This window comes from Branchiostoma floridae, chromosome 2, assembly GCF_000003815.2.
Source record: "Branchiostoma floridae strain S238N-H82 chromosome 2, Bfl_VNyyK, whole genome shotgun sequence".
Lineage (NCBI taxonomy): Eukaryota > Metazoa > Chordata > Leptocardii > Amphioxiformes > Branchiostomatidae > Branchiostoma > Branchiostoma floridae.
The window spans coordinates 23136041-23162605 of NC_049980.1; the positions used below are offsets into that span (position 1 = coordinate 23136041).

Genomic DNA, 26565 nt, shown 5'->3' on the forward strand with positions numbered 1-26565 from the left:
CTGAACATAACATCACTGAAGACAGAAGAAGTGAACACAGCTAACCTTGCTGTCCCATCAGAAGAAGCTGAGAAGAGTTGGTTGTTGTCAGGTGACCAGGACAAATCATAAACGATGTTGTGATGACCCAGGAACTGACCCTTCAGACTGCCTTCTGGAATCTGCCACAAGTAAAATAGACATAGTATGTAAATCATACTCACCTCAATAACAAAAGGATACTCAAAAGAGTGGAAGATACAAAATAACATATGACAGCATTTTCAATAACAAGCCTTTGATTAATCATCAGAGATCAGCCTCAATCCTTTGCAGTTTGATGACAACATGCTGATAAGAGAAAGCAGTATAAAATTATCTAATCAATCAAGTACAATGTTTCATGTGGTTACACAACAAAAATGTCAAAGTAAATCTAGTGGAAATATCTGACTGACATCTACATCAAAGTAAACTATGTCAGTCAGTCTAAAAGACTAGTACCTGTTTAACTTCATACGGTATGCATAAGCTAACGTAGAGTTATGAAAACCCGCTAACCTCATATATCAGGATGGGATAGCTGTCCTTGTCAGCACAACCACAGGCTAGCATCCTGGGGGATAAGTGGATGATTGATTTAAGCTTTGATTGACACAACAATAAATAAGTGACTTTCATATGGTCAATAACAAACTTACAAATAGATGATGAGAATGACAAAAAAGCATAATCTTTCTTCAAATTATTGCAGAATCAGTCTTTTAACATGATATACAGCATACAGCCAACTAAATATTGTATTTGTTTTGATGACAGTGGCTAAAATAAAATAAAAATATCCCATACCTGCCATTAGGAGAGAACCTGACAATCATACAGCCCATCCTGCCTGCCTGCAGGGACAGGGTCTGTTTGTTGGGCAGTCTGCACACCTGTCCTTTCAACCTGCCCCACCTGCCTGGTCCATCCACATCATCCCTGTAACAACAATACAGGTGAGATAACACACCTGTCCTTTTAACCTGCCCCACCTGCCTGGTCCATCCACATCATCCCTGTAACAACAATACAGGTGAGATAACACACCTGTCCTTTTAACCTGCCCCACCTGCCTGGTCCTTCTACATCATCTCTGTAACAACAATACAGGTGAGATTACACACCTGGCCTTTAAACCTACCCCACCTGCCTGGTCCTTCTACCTCATCCCTGTAACAAACAATATAGGTGAGATAACATCAGCTATATGTGCCAAACTTAGTTTTCAGCACCAAGGACAGAGCTATATAGACATTTTGTAACCTCACTCACGTTTTACTACAACCAAGGAGCTTTTGAAAAGTAACGTAAATAAAATAGCTTCTGCTTCATGTCAACTACTACCCACCTTGTTCTGGAGGTTCTGTCCTTCAACTTTGCTGTCAGTTTCATCTCTTTGTACGTCATTCTGCCTTTCTCCTGAAAAACATCAAACAGGTCAGAACTTTGTGCACAAGATTTTTTGTCATCTTTCCAAAAAGATGAAGTAGTCAATAAGCTTGGATGCAGTGAATAATGTAATTATGTAACCTTGCCTTTGAAAATTCCAGCAAGTCTTTTACCACATGGTATGAAAACTTTACTCTGATTGTTTCTTTTTTTAATGTAATCCACTTCTGTTTTGTGGAGATTACATAAACATGTAAGACAGAGCCTACCTCCTGCAGTGCTACCATTGACCTAGGTGCAGCCTCCACTTTCCCAGGGTTCTTAATACCCTTGACAGTGACGTACAGCGTGGACGGGTAGGCCTGTCGCGGCAGGTTCTGCCACCAATCAAACACATCCACCACGTCTGGCTTGGGCTTGTACTTAAACGGTGGGTAGAACAGCTGCAAACGGACCTTCTTATCTGTGTTCAGCTTCTCATTGGAACCAACAACCTGGAAATCAACAAGTTTGTGCTGTAATTCACAAGCTCAGACAGAGAAGTATTAAAAGACTAAAGTAATGATAGCCTGTAGAAAAAGACAGTATCAAAATCTGTGCCATCATAATTTTTGTCTCCACTGTTGCCAGATGCTAAATTGTATACACGTATCTCTCGTTAAATTCCTTACACAAAGAAACTACAATGTTAATCAAGGAGCCCAAACTATGGGTAACAAAGGGAACAAAGAAAACATTGAGATTCCCTCACACACAGTGCAGGACATTCCCTACCTTGAGGAAGGCCCATGCTATCCTGTGCCAGCCGCCCTGCTGCCCCTCAGCCCTGTAGTTGTTACTGGCTACACTCATGCTCACAAAGTCCAACACCTCAAACAGTACAACTGCTCTTGGGTCTTCCATCTGGAATGGCAAAATATTTACATGTAATATTTGGTCATTTCTGTTCTTATTCACAAAACCACAAACACATAAATGTATAATGATACAGCCCTTTAGAACAAAGGCCACCACTTTTTCAACTTTGTGAACAGATTAGGCCTTTTGGTATAAATGCCACTTTTAAAGACAAACCTGGGTAAAAAGGTTGAAGTTCTCATTGAAGATAAGAAGTTCTTCCCAGGCTGGCAACATGGACTTCTTCTTCTTAAAGTCAAATGGCTGAGTCATGATGGGGAGGATAAACTCCACTTCTCTTCGCTGGGTCTCATAGAAAGATGTTACTGGCCGATTTCTGTGGAAATATAAACAAGTACATTATGACCTGATGTCATATCATCTTCTGATGACTTACTAAAAATTTTACTTCAGTTTACTTTTGTCTACAAGGGCCCAACATACACAATGACACTCACTTGTCCAACTTCCTGACATAGTTTCCAGTGTCCATGTCACAGATGTGGACCCTGACCAGCGGATGGAGGATGAAGAGGTCAGTCTTGAGAGGGTCAGACTTGTGAACAGTGATGCCCAAGACTTTCCCCTCATCTTCTAACTGCTTCCTGGGACTATCAACAATCTCGTCCTCCGTTGACTCAGCTGGAAATGGAAACAGATAAAAATGCACTTAAAATGTCACTAGTCCCATACACATTCAAACATCTGTGTTGGTTTTCATGCAGTACTAGTCTACTCTATGATGCAGAAATCATGCAGCTACCAAAGGAATAACTGGTGTGCATATGAACTATGGTGATAACTACAGTTGGGGCATGTTTGCCTTCAAGAATGTACAACCTTTACAGTTATACACAAAGCACTGTCTTTTGCATGAAAAACATTGCCTGTACCTTTTCTTCTCCTGGTCTTCTTCCCCTTCCCCTTGCCCTTCTTGCGAGGACTGCCCTCCCCCTCAGACTGCTCATCCTCCTGCCGTGTCTCCAGCGCCTGCTCGTACTGGTCCAGCATCTCCTCACTGTTTGCTTTAGTCATGTCAGAATGGGAGGCAGACGGTGGCCGCTTTTTCTTTGTCTTCTTCTTGGAAGGGGCTAGTTCCTCTATTGTCATTGGCTCATCTCTGTTGAGAACAAAGTAGTTTGCTTCAGTAAAAATAATGATTTTGATGTTTGTTTTTCTATGTGTACATTGATACTGGGTTCAACTTGAATCCATAATACATAACTGAGAGAACAAAAAAAATCCTGTTGCTCAAATAATTAGCAGTAAAATTCTCTCCTACCCCTGATCCGTGTCCTCTGTTGTCAGTCTGCTCTTCTTTTTTTTCTTCTTCTTGCCAGGCGACCTCTCCCCCTCATCTAAGGTGTCTGTACTCCTGCTGACAGACTCCTCCTGTCTTCTCCTGTTCTTGTTGTTCCGAGGACTGTCGTATGAATTGTTCTCCATACTCCTGTTTAAATCATCTGCACTGTCTTTTCTCAGATCAGCACCTTCTCTGAGGGCATCCAGCTGGGAGTTCAAAAAAAAGATGTTGCAACAATGTACAATTAAAAAATAGGAGTCATATTAGTTTGCTTGTTTGATTCTAGATCCTCAGTGAACATACAAATATTTGACTATATCCTGCTTCTCAAACCATGTCATCATCATTATAATGACAAGCTAGTTGCTGTTATATCCATGTCTCTCTAATCCTCCATAAATACAGGTGAATAAATTGATTAGTCAAATAAAAAAATAAGCCGTACAAAATGTATTTGGAATCTCACCACTGTTTCTGCTGAGGGCTTCTTCTTTCCTTTCTTCTTTTTCTTCCCTCCCTCTTCGGTCCTGTGTGTCGAGAACATTATTAGTATATAGCTCTTGGTGGCAAATGTGCCGATGTTGGCACAATGGTGCACCAAATCTGTGTTTTCTGGCACACTTTTGACAGATTACCCAAAGAGTATTAGTGAGCATCACTCCACTGCCATGGTAGGCATACCAGGTACAGTGCCTTTCTCAAGTCAAGAGCACAATTTCGGGGCGCATGGCCAATATTGAACCCTAGAAAATCTATTGGTTCTGAGACTTATGACAGTTATACCCCACCGGCACCAAGAATATTATAATTACTCACAGTCAAAGGTACTACATACATGAACTTGAGAATTACAGCCTGGCCTCAAATACCCTGCAGCAGAGCTGCTTTCACAGCACTGTTATTTTGTACCATATTTAGATTACATACAACAAGTATATGTCCATCAAAATCTCCCACCATAGCTTAGCTAAAGGTTTATCCAGAGGTGGCCGTATGATAAAAATACAAAAATCCCTACTTTGCCTCCTCCATGGCAGCCTCCAGCAGCTGGTTCAGCTTGGCTTTAGTCTTGGGACGGAGGTCATTGACCCGAGAACCTGGAACTGACATAGTAAACAAGCTCTGTCTGACTCCATAAGCAACTAGATGTCAACGCATTTAAAACTCACATGAAGCATGTCAGAGTCTATATAGTATACAAAATGATTAGGTATTCCCTGATAATGTGTTGCTAAATTTGAAAAAGAAAAATGTATAAAGCTCACAAACTTTAATTATGTTCCCATTGAGTTTTGAGAGTTGTACTTTTCAAAATCATTATTCAATCAAAACTTTTTAATGACATGTTTTGAATGAAGATCTGACAACAGCATGTCTCACTCTTATTCGAGAAACTTTACTCTGGAGGCTTTTCATTAAAATCATAGTAATCATAATTTGAATCCTACTATGTTGGTGGGTAATTGGATTACAGCAGCAGCATGTTGGTGTGTTTACCGACATGCACAATAATCCAACATGCCAACGGTGTCATTACATGAAATGCAGGTATTTGAGTAGCCGGGGCGACTCTGTAGAAAACGTATTTACTTGTAATACATAGACGTTTTTTTCTGTACAGAGTCGGGGCAAGCTCCATTGGCCATAATGTTTTTGGGTATCTGCTTCAAGAGGATACCTTTTTGCTCCGGTTTTTGCACGTCCTGGCTTCCCTGGAGTCTTGCCTACCCCGACGGGGGGGTTAGCCGTCTTCAAAAACCCCTATAAGTACTCCACAACCCGACCTGTTACAAACATTTCTCACTGTTCAAACTACCGAGCCGCCATCTTGGATGATCGGCAACGCTCCCCGAAATCTTCCGAAGTGTTGTCGGTCATGTTCGGAGGCATTTCGGGAAGCTGGGAAGCGCTACCGAAAGGTACCCGAAAACGCCCCCCCAACATGACCAACAACATGGCCAATGGAGCTTGCCCCGACTCTGTATAGAAAACAACTTCTATGTTTATAATTACAAGTAAATACGTTTTCTACAGAGTCGCCCCAGCTAGTATTTGAGATGTCTTAATTAGAGTACACTACAATGATTATACTAGTAGGTGATTACACACCTGGTGATGGTACATCCTCATCAGGGTCTGGGCTGGACGGAGGTCTCCTGGAAGATTTCTTCTTCCTCCTCTGCTTCATCGAGTTCAAACCTATAGCCGTATAGGTTTTATTTCAAAAGAAGAAGATATAGCAAGAACTGAAGAAGTCTGATTCTGCTAGCTGCTGACACTGTCACACAAAGATGCATGTTTGGTCGACAAGAAACGCACAAGGATTGCCATAATATTTATCCTGCTACGGATACCAGCAAAATTACTCTGTCCTTTGGACTGCGAGATTTTTGTCTAAAATATATTATATGCCTATAACGTTACATGGTTATAAGATACACGTTAAAACCTTTGTGCCCCCCCCCCCAAAAAAAATCACACGAAAGAAAGGCTCGAAGGAAAAGAACTACGTACCGATTTCTTCCGCCATACCTGCTCCTATCCTTCCAGTATACTAGCAAATCAAACTGGCTTCAAATATCTACATGATTCAACTTATTTTGTTGTTTTCGCAATGTTTTTGTTCCACCCAACACCTGTTTGAACTATGTTGACACCCGCCAGACAGCACATCTAATTGGAATTCGTCGTAAAATGTCAGCTTCCCGTTCATTGGCTTAAAAACAAAGGGTCCGTACGATACAACCAATCAGCTTGTCTGATCCACACCGCTTGGCTAGCAACTGAATTTGAAGAGAGTGACGGAATGGATTGTACCATTACTAATGCGGGAAATGTTTTTCTACATTTCATATTGTTTCGTACGGTAGCACTGCCCACCTAAATCTTTGATGCCAATCTAAGTAAATATTTTCAATTTTTGGATTTTTCTCCTATGATTTAGATTTTATTTGCGTAAAGGTCATACTCTAAGTCTGAAGAACGTTTAAAAATGGTATGTTCTAGGGATAAACCATTACGTTCAAAATGATTAGAGAAAGTAGAGTCGTAGATACACATTTTTCTTCTGTAAAGAACGACATAGAAAGTAAAATAGTTTAAAACAAGTTTTTTAATCTCTGTACAAGTCCGGATCTTCCGTTTCCCCCGGTACTTTGTCATTTGAGCTCTCCTCGTGCAACTAATGGCTTGTCCCGAATAAAACACATCCCAACATGGCGGCGACTAGTGTTGACGTGTCTGACGTGACGGACCAGGTGCCGTTAGACGTGGAGGGAGACATCACCGTCCCCGGAGCTCCTCCCGAGGAGGACGAGGATGACTTCTCCACTCTAGACGAGCCGGTGAAGGATACTATTCTGAGAGATCTGAAGGTATTTTATTGCCATTAGTGTGTGGGAGGGTAGAAGGGGAGGGGCGGACAAACCGGCATATTTAGAACAGGTGTTTTCATTGTTTCTTGGGCTATATCAGATCAGATGGTTCATTCCTGTCAAACTCAAAGCCTATTCATCATGACACACTGATATTCAAGTAGTTATTTCACAGTGCACGGGGAAGTCGGGTTGTTAACGGGTTGGTAACGTAATTATGTAAGATCTGTGTCGGATTTTCACATTCAGATTTTCCGACGTTGGATCCGACAGAAACCCAGAAATCAGACCAAATCAATGGCGCCCGCCCATTGTTTTCCCGCGGATCCCGTCAGCCTTCCGATACGTGCCCGATAGATGTCGGAAATGTGTCGGTTTTCACGCACCGACTGGAGGTCACTTGAGGTCATGATAGGCGTCAGGCCCCGATTAACAGGATAATGTAGGAATATCTCGATATCAGTAAACGAGCTACAGAGTTGATACTGTTTTGTTGATTACCATACATATTTCTTTTAACGTTACATTTTTTTTTAACCAGGGAAATTGATAATTTTACGGTGCCCGCTTTTTTAACCACTGTCACTTTCGGTGGCTAGTTGACCAGTGCATTATGTTGATCATGACTAATGTCGTGTATTCCCGTTCTTCAGGTTTGTCAATACCGTCAAAGTTTGAGGATGGAGATGTGCTGTCACGGAAGAACCGATTTATCTTAAATTGTCTATTGATTTATCCGTTTTGTTCCCGTTGAGTTTGATTTCGTGTTCATTTGTTTCACTGTTTGTCTCAAAAGTTCGTTTTGTCTCTTAAACACTAACTCTCTAATACTAACACTAATCCTGGAACTAACACGTTTCGAAAGTTAACATGAACCCAGCCAAAGACAGTTTACACAGACTATAGTTTATTAACAAGATATGGATATTATCACTTGATAAAAAAGACAAAGTCAAGCATTTGCCGGACCGTAATAGTACAAGACAGATCAAAGGATCAACCAGACAACCACGTGCACTATCGGAACAATTTTTCAGAATCACCGTAGTTTAAAATACTGTGCGTCGAAATGGGTCCATGAAATCCATGAAGATATTTTGACGCAAGAGGATGACATAAGTGCTTTTATAAAAGAATACAATCGTATATGTGTCATCAGTAACGGCCACGAAATGCGCTTCAAGTTTCTGCAGACGTTCCGGTTCTTCCGCTAGTAGACCGTCCCATAATCTTCCGCAATACTAGTACGTCGTGCAATCTTCCACAGAAGTTAGGATACGTAAAGTTACAAAAACTTCTGGACGTCCCGAAATCATCCGCAGAAATTGTATGGAAGACGCCACAAGGTTTCCGCAAGAGATACGTTGTACATGTACATAAATTCTTACCGCGGTCACCGCGGCCGTGCGATTAACAACAGCTCACAGAACTGTGACTTACTTAGTTGGAGTTATTTACCCACGATGATAAAGATATGGTTGTAAAGCAGTGCAAAAAGTTAGCAATAAAATCCGATGTTACCAAAACTGTGTCAGCATTTTTTATATGTATCAACGGAACACAGAAAAATACGGTAAGATATAAAGAACAACGCAAGCTAAAGGTTGGACCCGCACGTACCTCAAGTGTAAACAAACACGCATGTTAGCGGCACATTTTTTCTGTGAGTACAACTCTTCAAATTGCAATTGATATAGCCAAATATTTGATTGAGCGCTGTAACAAAAATAGCGAGGATCGTCTGGGATCTGGATAAAACTGAACTATAGATTATGAGATTTGATACTACATCAGCAAACAGCAGCTCCGAGATGGCCACTACAAATGAACACTTTCCCACGGTGCGTAGTCTTGATTGACAGATCTTGGCCTTTTGAAGATCGTGCCGCCGGCGCCGGACTGTCTGAAACTTTGCCTAACGCAAATTCAATCATTTTTGACAGGCAATCAGCGAAAACTGACAGCAAAAATAACCTGATACTTGTCACGTATGAACGAGGTTCTGTCACAGGCGTTTCGTGGTGAACTCCGAAACATAACTCACAAAAGACGTGTTGTTTTTCTATAAGATTAAAAGAGAGACTTGCAATTCCAAATGTAGAACCGGCGCCGGTAAAACGAAAATTTGTGGCAACCAAACACCGAGACAAATCTCAAAGAGGGACTAGCTCATGCACAAATGAGTTACGTTTGTCCACCAGCCGCAAGCCGACAGTGACAAGATATTAACTAGCGTAAGCGGTGCCAAAATATTCCATGCAAGAAACCAAGGCTGAACTGTTGTCTGATTTATTTATTTTAACAAGTTGAAGGCAGGAGGTCCATTACAGATTAGTCAGAAACGATTTTTATTTCCCAAACAAAGGTACTTTAATCGAGAAAGTGCGGTATTCATTTTCTGTCCGTCTATCTATGATAAGCAACTGGGTTGACGGCTCGGCAAGAGAAAACGCTCATAAACTGGACCTTATTAACATAATTTATGAAATGTTTTTATTTATTGAATTACTCTGATAATAAACATGTTTTGTGAACGGGTTTGGCGTACGATGAAATATACGCAATTGTTATTGTCAAAATCACTTAAATCAGTTTCTTTTTATACAGTTTTGTGAAAAAGATGTAATGTTTTTATTTCAATAACCACATACAAAGTACGCAAGCGTAGACAACTATATGCATGAGTGGTGTTCACACCAACTTGTGCTCGGGACCTCATTAACATAATTTATGAAATGTTTTTATTTATTGAATTGCTCTGATAATAAACATGTTTTGTGAACGGGTTTGGCGCACGATGAAATATACGCAATTGTTCTTGTCCAAATCACTAAAATCAGTTTCTTTATGTACAGCTTTGTGAAATAGATATAATTTGGCCACTTTAAGAACCACATTCTGAAGTATGCAAGCATAGACAACTTTCTGCATGAATTGTATTTACAGCTCATATCAGGTGGGCACTTTTCAAGATGCTGACATTTAGGAACCACGGAACCCGTACCATCTGGCGCACAGCGTCAGCAGGCATTCACGCTGATGAAGTAAAGCCGAAGCGTGATGTCTGCCCTGTGGGTGGTTGAAATCTTGACATAATCGCCTTGATCGCCCGCAAGGTGCTAGGGGAAGAGCCTTCGGGCCCACCCTGTCAATCATCATCAACCTCCTTGATCTCAGGGAGCTTTCGAGCTTGCCTGGTTTGGTCCAAGGATCTACATATATATATATATGTCCCGGCTATCCCAGCGTGATGCCGGTAGGCAAGTTTCATACTTTTGACTTGATTCCGTTTCGGCAAGTGTTTCCAAAGGAAGTTGGGACTTCGGAATTCGTTTTGTTTTTCTACCCCAACAAAATGGTAACAGTATATTTTGCCCTTCAAAATAATGTCGCACCAAGGGCCCGAACCCACACTTTCTGGTTTCAAAGTGATCGTCTGAAGTTTCCCTTATCTTTATTTATTCATATTCTTAACGCTACCGCTGAGAAAACAAACTCTGCTTTCATTCTATAACATTTAGCACGTAGAAATGTGGATACGCCACTCCACGCTATATAATGAAACGGATCACGTGGTTGCTTCGTATGTCAATCATTCAGTAGCCATGGTAACCAATAAAGAGGCTACACGTCACTCAGCGGCGTTGCCATGGCCACATCCAAGCGGGGAAATCCCATCTGCCATGTCTGTTACTTGTTGCCTTGGCGACCGCCATCGGAAATCTGTGGGAAAAAGAAACCGATGTGATACCGATAAATTTCGTGGAAAACCATCGGATTTATGTTGGAAATTGTTTTCCCATCGGAAGGTCATCGTTGCTGTATCGGAAAACGTTAAGTGGCCGACACAGTTCCGACGCAGTTCCACATGTACACAAACTATGGTGACAATACGCACAGTTTTCCGATACATTTCCAGTTATTAGAGACGATGTATTTCCGATACGGTTCAGATAATTACCGATATCCCCGTGCACTGTGTTTTGGGGGCAGTACAAAGTATTTCGCCACTAGGGCTTGCAGGTTCGACTCCTCAAAATAATACAGTATATAGTAGGGTGCACAAGGAAGTTACAAATGTTTGACTTCGTGGTTATATGTCGTTTGTGTCATAAACTGTTTGTCAAGTCAGCTGTTCACCTTTCAATTTCAGGCTGTTGGCAAGAAGTTTGTGCATGTGTTGAACCCACTGAAAGGCAGCCGGTCCTTACTGAGGGAGTGGGACCTGTGGGGCCCCCTGGTCCTGTGTGTCATGGTGGCACTCTTACTACAGGGAGACAACGCAGCAGACACCGGAGCACCACAGTTTGCTGAGGTAAGCCATGTAGCATTATTGCATTTACTCAAACCACAACGGACACTCCATTTTCTCCTTACCACAAAATCAAATCACTGTGAACTTAATAAAAGTTTTGGTTGTCACAGGTGTTTGTGATTCTGTGGGTTGGTGCTGTGGTTGTGACCTTGAACTCCCAGCTGCTTGGAGGTCAGCTTTCGTTCTTCCAGAGTGTGTGTGTCCTGGGCTACTGTGTCCTTCCACTCAGCATGGCACTCATCGTCTGCAGAATTATCCTGGCAGCCTCCGCCACACAGACTATCGTGTTGTTCGCCATACGGTTTGTGACCGTTCTTCTTGGGTTTGCCTGGTCGACCTTTGCAGCAATGGCCTTTCTGGGAGACAGCCAACCAGTCAACAGAAAAGCTCTGGCAGTTTATCCAATCTTTTTGTTTTACTTTATCATCAGCTGGATGATAATATCACATACACACTCGGACACTTAGTATCAGACTGAAGTACAGTAGAATGCCTATTAGAAGCAGTCCAAAACTAGATCCTTATGAGTTTATGACTTGATTATAGCTGATAGATTTCCTCATGGATTAGAGCATTTTGGACACAAGGGTAGAAGGTCAAGTTTTGAAGATCTTTAATATTAGTTATTGAAAATGATAAGCAATAATTTATGAGATATAGGTAATGGTGGCAAAATGTTTTGTTTTTTTTTGTATTCTTCTTTCTGTGCCATGACTCTGCAAAGTATCTGCAAACTAAGCTGTTGTTATTACAAGGAATCTATATTTGAAGGATTTGTATATTGAAGGGTACTAGCATGTATATATTCATTGGAATTGAAAGAAGTTTGTAAGTATTATTGTTATATCAGAAGAGACAACGAAGATATGTAAATTCTTACGTAGTTTTCAATCAATGTTGTATCTATACGTTAAAGTTAAACTTATCATGTTATAAGGAGTTAGCTTTTCAACCATAAAATGCAAGCATTGTTCCTGTCAATTCAGTTTATTTATTATATTTTTTTGTTTCCTTTTCGGGTATGTGATTAATTATAAGATATGGCACACAGTTTTGTACATAAGGAAATCATTTCAACAGACTAATTAGTTTTGATGATGAAGAAGGTCAAACCTTTTACAACTTTTTTTTCAGGTTATTGTACAATCAGGTGTGTGTGTGTACTATACAATCATATTCTAAAGTTTTGCTACTGGATAAAGGATATATTTGTTCAGTTGAAGGTACCACCTACAGCTACCATTACATGCATGTATGAAATTCATGTAATACAACAAATACAAATTACAAGCCTTTCTGCTGTATCGTTATGTTCCTTTGCTAATAGTTATACTTCTAAATGTGATACTACTACAAACAGTATTTAAGTGCTTACCACACGGATGACATAATTTTATTACTCACTGAAATTACATTTAACTAATAGTAATATTGTAATAACATAGACTTTTTCACAAAATACACATCCTCCTGATCAGATGTTATTGAACATTGAACTATCAAAAAATCTTAATTCTTCTCACCAGGTAATTCTTGGTGACTATACAGTACCTGTCATGTGACACAAAAAAACAGACGACTTTTAAACTTAATTGTAGTCAAACATCCTTCTACAGCTGAAGCCCCTATCACACTGGCTTGAGGTGTTCTTGAGACTGAGGCACTTTTAGCCTGTAATATATAACTTGCCTATGAGTGTGAGAGGCTACATAAGATGATGAGTTACAGAACTGTCTCCTTCTCCAGCATACTGCTCCTTTCATTGCACACACGTGTCTCATCAATGAAATGTAGGCATGGTGTTGTAACATGAACCTCTTCATGGTCGTCCTCAGCAATAATTGCGTTGTCATCAGAAAATGTGGACCTTTTGTTTTCCCTGTTGTAGTCAGCAACACCATCTGACAGAGTGGACCTCTGCCGCCGAAACCCAAAACGGACGATAGAATTAGAAACAATACTGTCGGCCACAACGGAGCGCTGACGAAGCAGTTCCCAGGCTGAGCTCTTCCTGCTAAGGACTCTCTTCTTGGGCATGTTGTAACGGAGCTCGCGCCAGAACCGATGGTCAGCCCTGCTCTCTGCCTCTTCTGACCACTTGATACAAGTGACCGCTTTCATCAGCTTCTGGACCTGCTCGTTGAATATCTTCAGTGTCTGGGAGAAGTAAAAGGTTTTAGACAGATGTATGTCTTACAGAAGCAGCAGAAAGTGGGGAAGACATGAGTCAGAGCTCTTTAGCTCATATACAAAGTACCCCCTGGCCCTTTAGATACAGTACACTACACAGAAAGTTACACCCTAGGCTTACTAGAATCCTTAAAGATACTGCCAAGCAAATCATCTGAGGGAAAATTGTCATTGTTGTCTGCCAGCCAGAACATGTTACATTATTCCTACCAACCCATTTTCATGAAGATAATCCTGAAGCATATGTTCATTACCTCGAAGTCCTCCTGGTCCTTGATTGGCTGGTACTCAATCATTACAATCCTGGCCTTCTCCCGCAGCATCTCGTCCAGAGCGACACATGATGCAAACTTCATCCACTGGTTCTTGACGTAGTTGGGAGACAGAACAAACAGCACACGGCGGGACCGCTCAATGAACTCGATGTAGTTGTCATATAATTCTGGTTGTAAACAGGAGAATCTATGGTTACAATACAAGACATAACAGTTTATTTAGGTTTATATTGATTGATTGATTGATTGATTGATCTTATAGGGTAGTCCCTTCAGTCTAGATGACTGATTTCCAAGGGAGCCCTGAACATGTTCGCACATGTTTACATGGCGGGGTTAAGATATTTTCCTTATTTTGCAAAAGGAAAATGTTGATATTAAGTTAAAAAACTCAATGGCCTAATATTAACATACCTGTCCCTCCAGTAAAGTCGCGATGTTCAATCCTGACCACACAGCGACAAGTTTTCTCCAGGAAGGGCAGGAGGAGGTTCTTCACAAACTCAAACTGCTCAATATCGTACAGGATAAACACATCATACTCCTTCTGACCTGTAGAAACATTAGGCAACCATTCAAAGAGATAAACATAACATACTTTCAAAACAGACAGCAAACTGGATCTTGACAAAGCAACAAATCATTAATCTCTTTTGGTTCTCAACCTATAAAACTAGAAGTAATTCCATATTACAGGTAATACTATTACTGGAAATTGTAGTCTGCCTTTGCTGTCTGCTACATCATAGTACATGTACCTACACCAGATTAGCTTAAGTGATATGATAGTAGCTGCTGTTGATAATTGTTGCTATAAAATTTAATGTGAATATTTCTTTGATAGCATATCAGTTATGAAATACTGTACACACAAACAAAAAGAAGAAGACAGGGTCATACCAAGGTCTGAGAACCTGAGTTTGCCCTTTGACCTGGAACCGTTCATGTATCCCAGGTACTTCACGTTGAGAGGCTCTCCCTCAACCCACTTCAGGAATGGATCTTCTCCTGGGGTTCCCACCTTAGCAGCAAACATAGCAAGACATGCTGTAAGTTTGTTTTTAGGACAGAAAGTCAACTTTGTAATGACAAGAAACAACAGTCTGAGATTAGATCATTTGGCTCTCTTGGGGATAAAAGCAACAGCCACTACACAATTCCAAGCATTTCAAGGCTTGCCTTAATGTCCTTTAACTTGAAAACTTACAAAATTGTTTGCAGTCTTAATTCCAGCTTATAATTATATAGTGATAGACAAACTTTCAAACCTCGATGATTCCTTCCTTGAAGCTAACCCAGAAGGTTTTCCATTCATCCCTGGATAGAATCTGAGGTGTCAAAGCAGAGACTTCTCTCTGGTCTGACTCCCCCATCCCATGAACATGCCGGCAGATGGCAGACCTGGTGTTGTTGTCCGAACCAATGATGATTTCGTATGTGACGCCTTCAGGACCTACATTGTAAGGGTAACATTCTGTGATTGTAGGGATCTCTTACAAAACTCTGAGCAGCGAGAAATGATGTTGATACACAATGTATAGCGACCCGAAATCTAGAAGAAACTTTGTTACACTTTGTGTGTTACACTTTTTTACACAAAGCGACAGAATAATCAGCACGTTGATTGTGGTCGCTTCAACAGGAAGAGGTCAAATGCAAACAGGAAATTTGATTTTATAGTAGAGAATTGGGAGGAAAAAAAGAGTGCAGTCCTTAGTTCATTCCACAGGTTTGTGAGATGTCCTGCCTATGGTCAATCAGTCGACATTCAGAGAAGCAATGATGTTAAACTTAATGACCTGGTTTGAAGCCAGACTGAAGCAAAAAACTAGATTAGTTTCAGCAGAGGAACTGAAAGTGAAAGGCCATTAACAAAGAAATCTTGAGAAGGAGTCCAAACCATGCCACTGAGCGACATCATTCGAAACTGGAAGGAGAAAGCAACTTTCATGGCATGTCCTCTGCCACGAGATCTCACCAGGAAAGGAGGTAGAACAAAGAATAGCAGGTAAAGGATTTTCAAACAGAACTTGAAAAGAGCAAGCATCCCCTGGAAAGATGTTTAGGGAGTGAGGGAGCAGAGTAGTTGGCACATTGCTGCCCAATGTGCCTTCAGGCGCAGAAGGACCTAAGGGCTAAAGTTATCTATTGGTATGACAGGAAAGAAATGACCAGACAGATTTGATGACATACCTTTCTCCTGGGAGAGCAGGACCCTGGCGTTCTGCTGCAGTTTGATGTCCATGGTGAAGTGTGTCACGTGCAGCTCCTGTTCATGGAACTGGAAATCCTCGTCACCGTCAGACATGTGCTCGATGGTGTCTGTACAGCAGGAGGTTGTCAATAAACTTTATCATGCATTGGATTGTAGTCTAATATCATAATTGATAAACACTCAAAGCTGTTCACCTTCCTTTACACTTATTATTACATCGTAAGTTTGTATCCACTTATTTCTAGTGAAAGTGGTCATACTTTTGTTGTCAATAAACTAGCCTGAAGGACTGGTGACTGATTGAAGGGCAATTATGCACTTGTCACTTTGTTACCAATAATTATTAGCCTGTGTAATGTGAGACTATATACTGTAAATGACACTAGCAACTTTTATTGTATCAAAACTATAACACCCAAAAATTTGAACCATATATGGTAATACATAGAAAGGCCTTGTGAATTTCTGCAATAAATGATTCTATAGACTATAGAACTCAGGTGGCAACATACTACATGTAGCTAAAGAATGTCCCAAACATCCCTCATGAATGATCATGAGATTATTCCTATTTTGAAAATGCAAACAGCAACAAAAGCAAAAGGTACCTCCTTCCTCAAATGGCATGAACTTGTCCTTGATCATCAGGCGGATTTCCAGTTTCTTCCAGTAATACACTGTGGCCAGAACACACAGCATCAGCAGTACAGCACCGCCCCCTGCTGCCCCATTCCTGTACTGCTGCATTTCCTCCTTCAAATCTTCTTTGACAGGACTGCTGTTGGGATCTAAATGGACAACGGGATTCAATTATGAATCAATCAAGTTACTTTGCAGGCATCTCAATTTAGTGTCAAAGATGAAATGTTTATCACCATTCACTCACGTTTATCGGAACGCCATCGAACAGCATCAACAGAATCTTTTTAAAGTTCAACTAAGCCCAACCTTGGACTCAGGCTAGCTGAAACAAATTTTAATGCACACCAAGACAAATGAACAAACAAAATCTGAATATAATAAAAAGATTCCTTCCTTTTCATGAATGTGAAAATCTAGAATGAGCTCACCGTCCCCCTCTGTCAGCTGGACCTGTGCTGTGACATTTCCAAACAGGTTCTTAGCCACGCAGGTATACTCCCTGTAATCCTCAGGCTGGATGTCGGTGATGACCAGGGTTCTGTTCACAAACTCTCTTCCTGTCTCATCCTCCCTACAATTGTCAGGAAAAACATAATGATACCGTTTCAAGTATCAAACCACAGCACTTCGTGAATTCTGCTGTTCCTTCAAATTGTTGGACATACCAGACCCACAGCAACAGAGAGAGTCTTTCCCAGTTTGCATATTAAGCGCATTTCCAATCTTGTAAAATCTCTAATTCTCTGACAGAACCTTTCCAAGCCAAAAGTGAATTATTTGCAAGTCTATGACATAGTGTGTCCAAGCCTAAGAAAGGTGTCAGCTAGCTATAAAAGACTTTCCAAGGATGCAAGCCAATCAGAACTAACCTCTCAGTATGCGGCCCCTCTTTGACCCTGTCCTTGCCATTGATAAAGGTGCCATTGACAAGCCAGTACACCTGCTTGATCACCTGCTGTACGCCCAGATACGCCGTGCAGGTGAAGGTGACGTTCTGGCCAAGGCGGCGGTACTCCACATACGCACTAGTACTGGTATCCATGGGATATAGGATGATGGGCGGTAGTGTGGTCATCGAGACTAGAGAAGATAGCAAGTCTTGGAACATTATGAGCAGCAAAACATATCCCACTGTCTCAGAGAAGAGTTCACTAGGTTGGTATTACAGGGATGGAAAATTACAACACATTAGGAAATGAGAATGACTTGTTGAAAGGTCTGAAAGGTCAGATGAAGTCTTAATGCTAACTGTGCAAATTGCCTAATATGTAACATCCAAATACAACCAGTTTCAACTAAAGGGGGAAAAAAATTGTCAAAGCATTGCCTCCTTTGTAGACCTTCTACGAGAGCCAGCATTGGTTGTCATTTACGTGCACCTGGGCATTGGAGAACCTTGCACACAAATCAGCCCTCCCCAACTTAAATGGCAGTGCTCATACAAGGTCTACAAAGGAGGCTAATCAATGTGATACTAACGCTTCACGTGGAGAGAGATATGCCCAACCAGGTGTTCTGTCCCGTTGAACCCCTCACATCGGTACGTGCCGTTGTCAGCAGCGATCTGCACCGAGTCAATCTCCAACATCTCGTGCTGGTCTCCTCTCAGACTGATCCTCTCAGTCGGCCGGTCTGTCCAGGGGTATGCTTTATTATCTTTGAACCAGGAGAAAGGGCTGCTGGGAATGATGCAGTCCGCCAGGGGGCATCTCATCGTCACCTCCTCCCCTTCATAGGCCTTGTGAATCTCAAGATCATCAATGTAGTCACACGGATCTGTTGTATACAGCATGAAAGAAGTCACTCATTGTGCGCAAAGATTTCACAGAACCAGGATGAGCCAACTGAATATTTGGTTTGCATTGAGATGACAGTACTTTACAGTTAGTTAGGGTTAAAAGTATTGTGTACATTTCTGTCTAAGCTGCCTGCATAGCAAACATCATGAAAGTCATTTCAACACCCCCACAGTTACGAAGTTTACGCGCGCAAACAGTCTGTACCTCCATTTTTCATGGAGGTAACAAACATAATAGATGAAATAGATAATGTGCAGGGTAGTCTAATGAGATTTCAACCATAATTGTCCATATAAAAAGTTCCTTTAAGATAGTTCTTGCTCTTACCGTAATTTGCGTAATCATACTCATAGTAGTCTTCGTCATACATGTAGTCATATGGAGCGACTGTCACGGGAAAGGCAGATCTTCCGAGAAGAGCGAGAATCACGAATGCTGTACCGAGCACCATCTGCAGAGTAAGGAAATCACACGTGCTCGTATTTCCCTGCAAGAAATTGTCATTTTCTGTCTCTCGTCTTTGTATTTACCCCCTTTCTGCTTCTTTGATTTTAAACGCAAAACTTTTGATTACGGCATCAAATCAACGACAGTAACAGAGAACTTCTGGACTGGAGGTTATTGGACCCTTCATACCCATTTCACTGAAAAAAAATCAAAATTCCTTACTTTTCCATATTGTAGATTCCTTACTCAATTTCTGTCGCATATCTGTTCAACTTGAATACATTCGTGCGGTGATACTAAACGTAGCCCAGAAAATAAGCAATAAGCTGTTCTCCCCAAACAACGGACCACAGTGGACTCGTCCAAAGATGTGCAATTTGACCGACATGTTTGTTTTGTTACATGTTTCTGTTGACGTCATATGACCTTTCTGTCGGCGTTTTGTTTTGCAGTTGACGGGCTGTTTCTGTGCCCTGTGTTGGTTTTTGTTTGAACGGGTGGAAACTGTTCCTTCAATAATGATGTCATACTAACGTACTCGGCCACATACTAGTAAGACTAACTAGTAACACACGTTACTCTCTTTGGGATTGCTATAAAAGTTGAAGTTATGCATCATTTCTGAATTGAGTGACAGACTTAGAGTGTGCGCCTTTTAAGTTTTACCCTGTTGCACCGCTTCTGAGCTACTTCCGTGGTTTCGGCTTTCACAATGAAGCCGCTATACAGACACGTGTCATAGCTACGGTTCCCACGTTAAGGGAGACAGGTAACAGTTAAGATTAGAAGATCTTTTGACACATCTGGATCTCTGCAGCTAGTGAAAAATTCGTTGATTTTGCTTGAAAGAACACAGAATGATGCATGACAAAGTTAAACGCGAACGGTTGATGGTTGGGTGGCAATTTTCCCTTCCAACACTCTACAACAATGTTTCATTTCGAAAGACGCATTACAGATTGTTCCTTTTGATTTTCTTAGCCTATACAATTGTTTACCCCTTACCCACAGAGAACTGACCCAGAAATGGTTTTAAATGCCCCAAATACAGAAGCTTCAAAATAAGAGGATCCTAGGAGTGTTAGAAGATCGCAACGTTGTAGAGATTGCGGCAGTTGGTTAAACTTCATGTACCTAATATGCACAATAAAGCTAGACTACGCCACGCGAGGTAACATATTATCAAATATCTTAACCAAGAACAATTGACAGACCTACTAAACTAAAGCCAACTGTACTGTTGTAGTAGTAGTATCTTGAGCTAACGTCAGCTTACCTTGTTCACTAGACTACAGTACGTTATTCTACTTGGAAGTAGCTCAACACATTGATCCCCACCTTATTACGTGATGATGGCAATGACTAAGAACACGTCTTATTGTGTGAATAAAAATCTTGCTTTTTCAGCCCTTTCAACCACAGTGCGGACGTCCTCTGCGTTTTACGAGGAAAATGAGACGGAAAAGAAGACTTCTGGTTTCTGTACGAGTGTGGGCGTCATCACACCTGGCGGTTCCTGTAGCGTTACCACCACCTGGGGAAGTGAAAGGGGAACTCCCGAGACTTCCGTGTTTTGAGGGCGGGGAAAGTTTACAACAACAATGCCCCGGTAATATATGAGCAAACGTTAGATACGTTGTAATAATTCAAAAGTTTAGGAAGTTAGAGACCATCTTTATGTTATTGATGCTGGGAATTGTACTAGTCTTGTACATTAATCGTGAGCTCGCACAATTTCGTCTGTTCGTTCAGGCCTTCGTAGGTCTAAAAACGTACCAGCAACGTCACCAGATACATAACGAGAGTTCGACAACTTCATACTTTTCCCTAATCATTTTTTTAAAACATTGATGTACATGTATTTGAATATTTTGAGTACGCAAATATAATTTGCATCTTTCACTTCGCTCGATCTGGCCTCTTGCTGTAGACGACATTATTGAAGCTGTTAAAACAGAAAAATCAGCTAGAACAAATTAAAAACAATAGTTTTCATGTATACGCACTTAAACTATTGTTCCTGTTTGTTACTCTGTTCATATCAAGTTCCATTTGTATTGTCTTTGTTAATAGGGTGAGCTCTGGGTGTGCGTGCTGAACAATCAAGCTAATAAATAGACCACGATCTGTCAGTGGGAATACTTGCGTCATATACTGCTTCTTTATCAAGTTTGTAACGTGCGAGACCTTGGGGTGTGTCGTAAGTGTTAGCTGCAAGGCTGCAGTTGTCAGACTGCGTAGATAGTACTACAACGTCAGATCGCACGCCAAAACCTGACAATGTACGTCACAGATACGACTACTACGACACGTTCAGTATGGCATTCAGGGGAGCCTGGCCCCTGCCGGATATAAAATCCCCGGGGTTGTGGTAACCAAAAACACCCTCTGCACGGACTTGCCACATGATGTTTGTACCCTCTAGTCGGTCGGTGGGCATCTTGAAATCATGGGGCAGAAGGAAGATGTGCGCCGCACTAGCCGCAGGACTGACGGAAGCTGACGAGTTACTTGCCCGGAGGAACACACCATTTCGGGCGATACCAGGGCCGCCAAACCTGCCGATGATCAGTCGACTAAAGGACTACTCTTCTTTAGGTGAGTTGTTTCTAAGCCAGAACGATCTTGATGTCGGTAGTATACAGATATTTTACAACACATTACAAAGCATTACTGTGAAACAAAACTGCATTAGACTTTCGAAGTTAACTTATATACACTATCATCGGAACCAATTTGAAGCTCGTTTCTATTCATCTGAGAACAAAGCGTAGAGACATAACTTGATCACGACTTGAGAGCTGATGTAATTCCGCAAAACGAATTTACAAAGAACGGAAAACATCTATTCTGATCCAAACGATTAGACAGCTTTATAGTGGGGTTAACTAGTAACGCCTGATCACATGCGTCGTTGGTGTTGTCGCGCATGCGTGGTACAAACGTCAACTGTATTTTTTCCCCATCAAAGTCGTACGGCAACCTACCACAAATGTGACTGTGCCGTTACCTCTATCAGAACACACAGAGTGTACACGTGCGGGGATAGACACGCTTCTGCTAGCGTTATCTGATAGGAGAATTCTTGACATAGCTTGCAGTTACAGAACTGGTTGACCGTGAGTAAGGAGTGTATTTCCGCGGTAAAAGATCGTCCAATCTGTACATGATACATGAATCTCGACAATTATCGTTTTATAATTGCATGCAGTATAAATGTATCTTGGCTTTACGCTGTCCAGGTCGTTACGGGGTCGGCAAGCTTCACGAGCGCCATCTTGACCTTCACCGTCAGTATGGTGACATCTGTAGAGAGAAGCTTCTCGGGCGCGAGATCGTTCACGTTTTCTCACGCGAGATCGCACAGGAAGTCTTCATGCAGGTTTGGTGTTTGTATTGTTACTTCTGTTACATAATCTTATTCATTATATCTGCGCTCGAACTAATCATAGCTTGTTTCCAAAATGATACTCCAGTTTCAACGGTGAACTTAAACTTTCTGCGGATAACATTGTGTTCACCAGGACTAAAAGTTGGTATGCAGATAGAGATATGAAAGACGAGGTTTTGGGTTATCCACAAAATCATTTTGATGCGACGTACATTTTTTGTCGATCTGTGATTATTCCCCACACGATCTTGCAATGAACAACCGCGCAACCTACCACTATGTATCATGTTGCGCGTATTCTGAACCATGTAGCTGTTAAACTAAAGAAAGAGACACGCTAACAGACAGAGTTTATCTTTAGGAAAGCCGGTATCCAGGACGGACAGTGATCGAACCTGATGCTATGTACAGGACCACACGGGGCATCCCGCTGGGGCTGCTGAGCCTGTAAGACATGCAAAGTTTTGTGTATAAAAGTAAATGTACAAGACTGAATAACAAGTACAAACTCCCCATTCCAGTCAATTATTGCATGCGTATATATATGTAAAGGCTGGGTTGTCAAAGTTATAACTTAACGTTATATGTCCAAATATGGACATTAATAGTGTCCGTACAATTTTAGTATACATCCTTGAAGAAGAAAATAAGTAATGAAAGTCTCTGAAGACGCTTGATGATTAAAGGCTGTCTTGTCGCTGCCCTTTCTTCCAGACAAGATGCGAAGTGGCACCGTCTAAGGCGGCTGGCCCAAGACAGAATCCTTCGTCCGGCGGTGCAGAGTGCAGTCATCCCCAACATGGACAGGATCGCACAGGAGTTCGTCATGAGGACCGACATGCTCCGCTCTCCAGGAAGTGACGTCATGGAGAGGAATTACAAGGACGAGCTGCACTTGTGGTCCTTGGAATGTGCGTAATCTATAGGACGGTTTACCTCATTGCCTATATATATTTGCAGTGGAATAGTAATGCAAAGTTCAGAAATATGGCATCGTCCATATGTGGATTCTTGTCGTTGGTGAAATTGAAATGTTAACTTCACAACAATGTAAAGGATGGAAATTGCTGTCAATTTCTGTTAGATAATCTAAGAAAATGACACATCTGTTTTCTTTCCTCTGTAGCTATCGCCCGCCTGGCCTTCGGTATACGCGTTGGCTGTCTGGGGATGAACTTGACAGAGAATACTGACGTGATGCGGTTAATCCGCAGCACGCAGATGTACTTCCGCTGTCTAGGGAAGCTGATCTTCAGTCTTCCCTTGTATAAAGTAGTCCCCACTCCCACCTGGAGGAAGCTGGCGGCAGCTCAGGATACCTTCTTCCGGTTAGTGTTGAGATTTTAGAGGAATTAAGTCTAACGTGTGTTCGCTAAGTTGTGTACATGTCCTCTAAGTTACATTCAGTGCTTGTCGGATAATCCAGGGGTTCAGCACCATGGCCAGATCCAACTGGCAAAGTATACGGAGTCCTACGGCAAGCCGGTACATGTTAATGCTCGCTGAACTCTCTAAAATTGGTAGAAAGAGACAAAAATGAAACAAATACGGCTCTGACATTTAACTTCAATACCAGGTTTTAATTCCATCTGCTCCGTGAAACACATTTTAACATTATTTATAACTGACCATTCCCTTAACATGCATAACTGAGATAAGAGCTCCTGAATTAATTATTCTTCAGATTGTCAGAAAACTATATAAAGCAAGTGTTGACGGACTCCGGAGATGGTGACCCGGAAACTCAGGACAGCCTTCTCTTGCACCTTCTGAGGAAATCAGAACTCAGTAAGGAGGAAGTGAGCGCCACCATTACAGACCTATTCCAGGGTGGGATCGACACGGTAGGGACAGAATTTTTGTTTTTATTTTGTTAACAGTAACATCAACATAGGAAAAGAACGCGAAATTTTGAAATAAACGATGCAAGAAGAAAGGCATGACAAGAAAGGAACACAATTACAGACAAGGTAGACAATTTATTGCATGTGTACTAATTATTGAATTCCTGATATAACGTTACCCATCTGAAGGCAATTCTAAAAGAACTGTCATGCTTTCCTTCCAGACCACCAATGGCATGATGTACAGCCTGTTCGCCCTGGCTAAGAATCCCGAGGTTCAGGACTTAGTCTGCCAGGAGATCCGTACTCACCTGCCCGAGGGCGCGCGGGTCACGCCCGAGGTCCTGGGAAAAATGAAGTATCTTAAGGCGGTTATCAAGGAAACGTTTAGGTGAGGCATCAGCGGGGAGTTTCGAAACAGCCCCGACAATGTGGCGCCAACATTATTAATTACATTATTTTGTATGGTGTCGGAAAGTTAGGCAAAAGATAGGTAATGGTCGTTTTTTGAGACCGTATAAGTAGGGACAGTGGGTTGTCATCCACTGTGTCTAGGTAGGCGGAACCCATCCCTCTCCTTTCATCGTCTTTTAGTTCCCAAATCAAAGTCAGGTACCCATTTTACACCTGGTTGAAGTGAGGAAAGTCGTGTAAAAGTGCCCTTTTCAAGGACACAAGGTCCAGAAATGAATGATAAGAATCAAACCCGTGACCTCTCGATCTCTCTAGTAAATGATCTTAGAAGTCTGTTTTGGCATTGCCTTTTTGTCTGGTCTGAAAACCTCTTCTTGTACAGCTCAACAATCAACAGACATCACCTGTTATCTTAACAAAGTTTGTCTTCCCGGTTGCTGCAGGTTGTGGCCGGTAATTTTCGGGACCGCCAGACAGTATGACTATGACGTTGTTCTAGGTGGCTACGACGTACCTGCAAAGGTAATCCCTTCACCACATCATATCAACTACACCATAGCACGTTGTCAGCTACAGATTAGGTTGCTAGGCTGTGTTTTACATTCTCAAACTTTAACTTTGAACACTTTTTGCTGGTCATAGAAAATTAAATACAGTTTGTATGGTTAATATATGATCCGTAATGACAATGCTTAAATAAGGTCAGAGCGCATCCAAGACAAACGATACAAAAAGATCTGCTACAAAACCAAGGCGACAGGGGGAAGCAACCTTCGCCCAACACCTACCCACGTCCCAAAATATATGTACACGTATCATCACAATCAGTCCAAAGGTTCATAAGTTATTATATTGGTGACCGCAAATATGTGTATGTGGAAGCACAGACCCGAAACAGGTAACGATTATTGAAGTCTTTGTTTTCCTTCCCTGCCAGACCGAAATCCTGGTACACCATCGCGTCATGTGCCGTCAGGACAAGTATTTCAGGGACCCATTGACCTTTGACCCTACCCGCTGGCTCCGAGACGAGACAACATCACGAGTTCCAACGTACCTGTTCATGCCATTTGGACACGGAGTGCGCATGTGCATCGGTATGTTGAACATGATATTAACTACAAGTAAGTTGTCTTTTAGGATAAATCATGGTTCAAGAAAAATGTGAGACTGCATACAAACATGATTGAAACAAGGAGTGGCTTTGTATTTTGAAATGAGAAGCATTAAAAATCATTTTCTTTATCAGGACGGCGGTTTGCAGAGCAGCAGCTGCAGCTCCTGATCATCCGGGTAAGCGGCCTGAATCCATGAAATTTTTAGTTTGTTTACATTTCTGTCGTTTTAGTTCCTATTCGGCAGTTACCACAGAAGTTCTCCTGAAATTCAGGACCTGTTCTTTGTTAGTTACTACAGAGGTCTTAGTTCCTGTCGTTCCTCTTGTAACAGTTGTCTGTTAGTTACTGTGTACCTGAAATTTCTCTATCGTTGTTCGTGAGCTACTGCAGAAGTTAAGTTCCCGACATCCCACTCTTGTTGTTTGTTTACTAGTTTCTATAGAAGTACTAGTCTATTTCCTGAAATTCCTCTCTTATTGTTTATTACTTACTCCAGAAGTGTAGTTCCTGACAGTGTTGTCCTGTTGTTTGTTGGGTCCCCCCTCCCCAGATGTTGCAGCGGTTCCATGTGGAGTGTGAGGAGGCGGAGTTGAGGCAGGTGTTCAGCCTGGTGTTGCTGCCCGACAGGAACCCGAGGTTCATGTTCCGCCGCAGGCAGGGGGAGACGGCGTAGACGAGCGGGTGTTGGACTTATCTCCGTCACGTTTATTTAAGACTTAAGGGAATTTTACGAAGTAACACTGCCTGTACATGCTTTTTACGTGCTCATTCGATTGACTACAGGCGTTAATATAGAGGTTGAAATATACTTATTAGAAAGAGAGTGTTATTGACTAGCTAGCCTGACAAATGTTAAGGAACATCGGCGAAGAAAAGCTATATTTTATCTTTTGATATAAAATATTTCCTTCCAACCAAAACAGATATATCA

General features: G+C 41.6%; 4 protein-coding genes across 4 annotated transcripts in view; 2 read left to right on the forward strand and 2 right to left on the reverse strand.

The window, feature by feature from the left end:
* LOC118407877 (jouberin-like) overlaps nt 1-6402 on the reverse strand; it is a gene marked incomplete in the record, with an annotated part of 14322 nt that extends 7920 nt beyond the window's left edge. The window contains 15 exon segments of the mRNA XM_035808446.1: nt 46-161; nt 541-595; nt 829-936; nt 1168-1191; nt 1370-1440; nt 1680-1904; nt 2185-2313; nt 2485-2644; nt 2766-2949; nt 3201-3427; nt 3590-3816; nt 4077-4137; nt 4629-4713; nt 5720-5809; nt 6125-6402. Coding sequence (XP_035664339.1) covers nt 46-161; nt 541-595; nt 829-936; nt 1168-1191; nt 1370-1440; nt 1680-1904; nt 2185-2313; nt 2485-2644; nt 2766-2949; nt 3201-3427; nt 3590-3816; nt 4077-4137; nt 4629-4713; nt 5720-5809; nt 6125-6140 — 1778 coding nt within the window.
* Nucleotides 6403-6722: 320 nt separating this feature from the next.
* On the forward strand, nt 6723-12593 carry LOC118407903 (protein YIPF6-like). Its single transcript, XM_035808479.1, has 3 exons — nt 6723-6984; nt 11138-11299; nt 11410-12593. The coding sequence occupies exons 1-3, from the start codon at nt 6826-6828 to the stop codon at nt 11764-11766; spliced, it is 678 nt and encodes a 225-aa protein (XP_035664372.1). The 5' UTR covers nt 6723-6825; the 3' UTR covers nt 11767-12593.
* On the reverse strand, nt 12002-19037 carry LOC118407882. The gene is made up of 11 exons (XM_035808459.1): nt 18748-19037; nt 18101-18397; nt 17491-17701; nt 17050-17192; nt 16588-16767; nt 15958-16086; nt 15033-15217; nt 14665-14785; nt 14179-14316; nt 13744-13931; nt 12002-13456 (listed from the first exon to the last, which is right to left on the reverse strand). The coding sequence occupies exons 1-11, from the start codon at nt 18869-18871 to the stop codon at nt 13022-13024; spliced, it is 2151 nt and encodes a 716-aa protein (XP_035664352.1). The 5' UTR covers nt 18872-19037; the 3' UTR covers nt 12002-13021.
* A 3926-nt stretch (nt 19038-22963) lies between these two features.
* On the forward strand, nt 22964-26543 carry LOC118410476 (cytochrome P450 10-like). Its single transcript, XM_035812213.1, has 8 exons — nt 22964-23169; nt 23385-23586; nt 23943-24102; nt 24327-24493; nt 24960-25038; nt 25454-25613; nt 25766-25809; nt 26185-26543. Exons 1-8 carry the CDS (start codon nt 23058-23060, stop codon nt 26305-26307), a joined length of 1047 nt encoding a protein of 348 aa, XP_035668106.1. The 5' UTR covers nt 22964-23057; the 3' UTR covers nt 26308-26543.
* The last annotated feature ends 22 nt before the right edge of the window (nt 26544-26565 follow it).

Excerpts from the sequence above, each read along its gene's own strand:
- LOC118407903 (XM_035808479.1), top strand. The coding sequence starts at position 6,826 with ATGGCGGCGACTAGTGTTGACGTGTCTGACGTGACGGACCAGGTGCCG. Across the intron at positions 6,985-11,137 it reads CTATTCTGAGAGATCTGAAG|GCTGTTGGCAAGAAGTTTGT; the intron begins GTATTTTATTGC and ends TTTCAATTTCAG. Across the intron at positions 11,300-11,409 it reads GAGCACCACAGTTTGCTGAG|GTGTTTGTGATTCTGTGGGT; the intron begins GTAAGCCATGTA and ends TGGTTGTCACAG.
- LOC118407882 (XM_035808459.1), bottom strand. The coding sequence starts at position 18,871 with ATGGTGCTCGGTACAGCATTCGTGATTCTCGCTCTTCTCGGAAGATCT. Across the intron at positions 17,702-18,100 it reads TATCTCTCTCCACGTGAAGC|TCTCGATGACCACACTACCG; the intron begins GTTAGTATCACA and ends TATCTTCTCTAG. Across the intron at positions 14,786-15,032 it reads TCAAGGAAGGAATCATCGAG|GTGGGAACCCCAGGAGAAGA; the intron begins GTTTGAAAGTTT and ends TTTGCTGCTAAG.
- LOC118410476 (XM_035812213.1), top strand. The coding sequence starts at position 23,058 with ATGGACAGGATCGCACAGGAGTTCGTCATGAGGACCGACATGCTCCGC. Across the intron at positions 24,103-24,326 it reads TCCAGGGTGGGATCGACACG|ACCACCAATGGCATGATGTA; the intron begins GTAGGGACAGAA and ends CTTTCCTTCCAG. Across the intron at positions 25,614-25,765 it reads CGGAGTGCGCATGTGCATCG|GACGGCGGTTTGCAGAGCAG; the intron begins GTATGTTGAACA and ends TTTCTTTATCAG.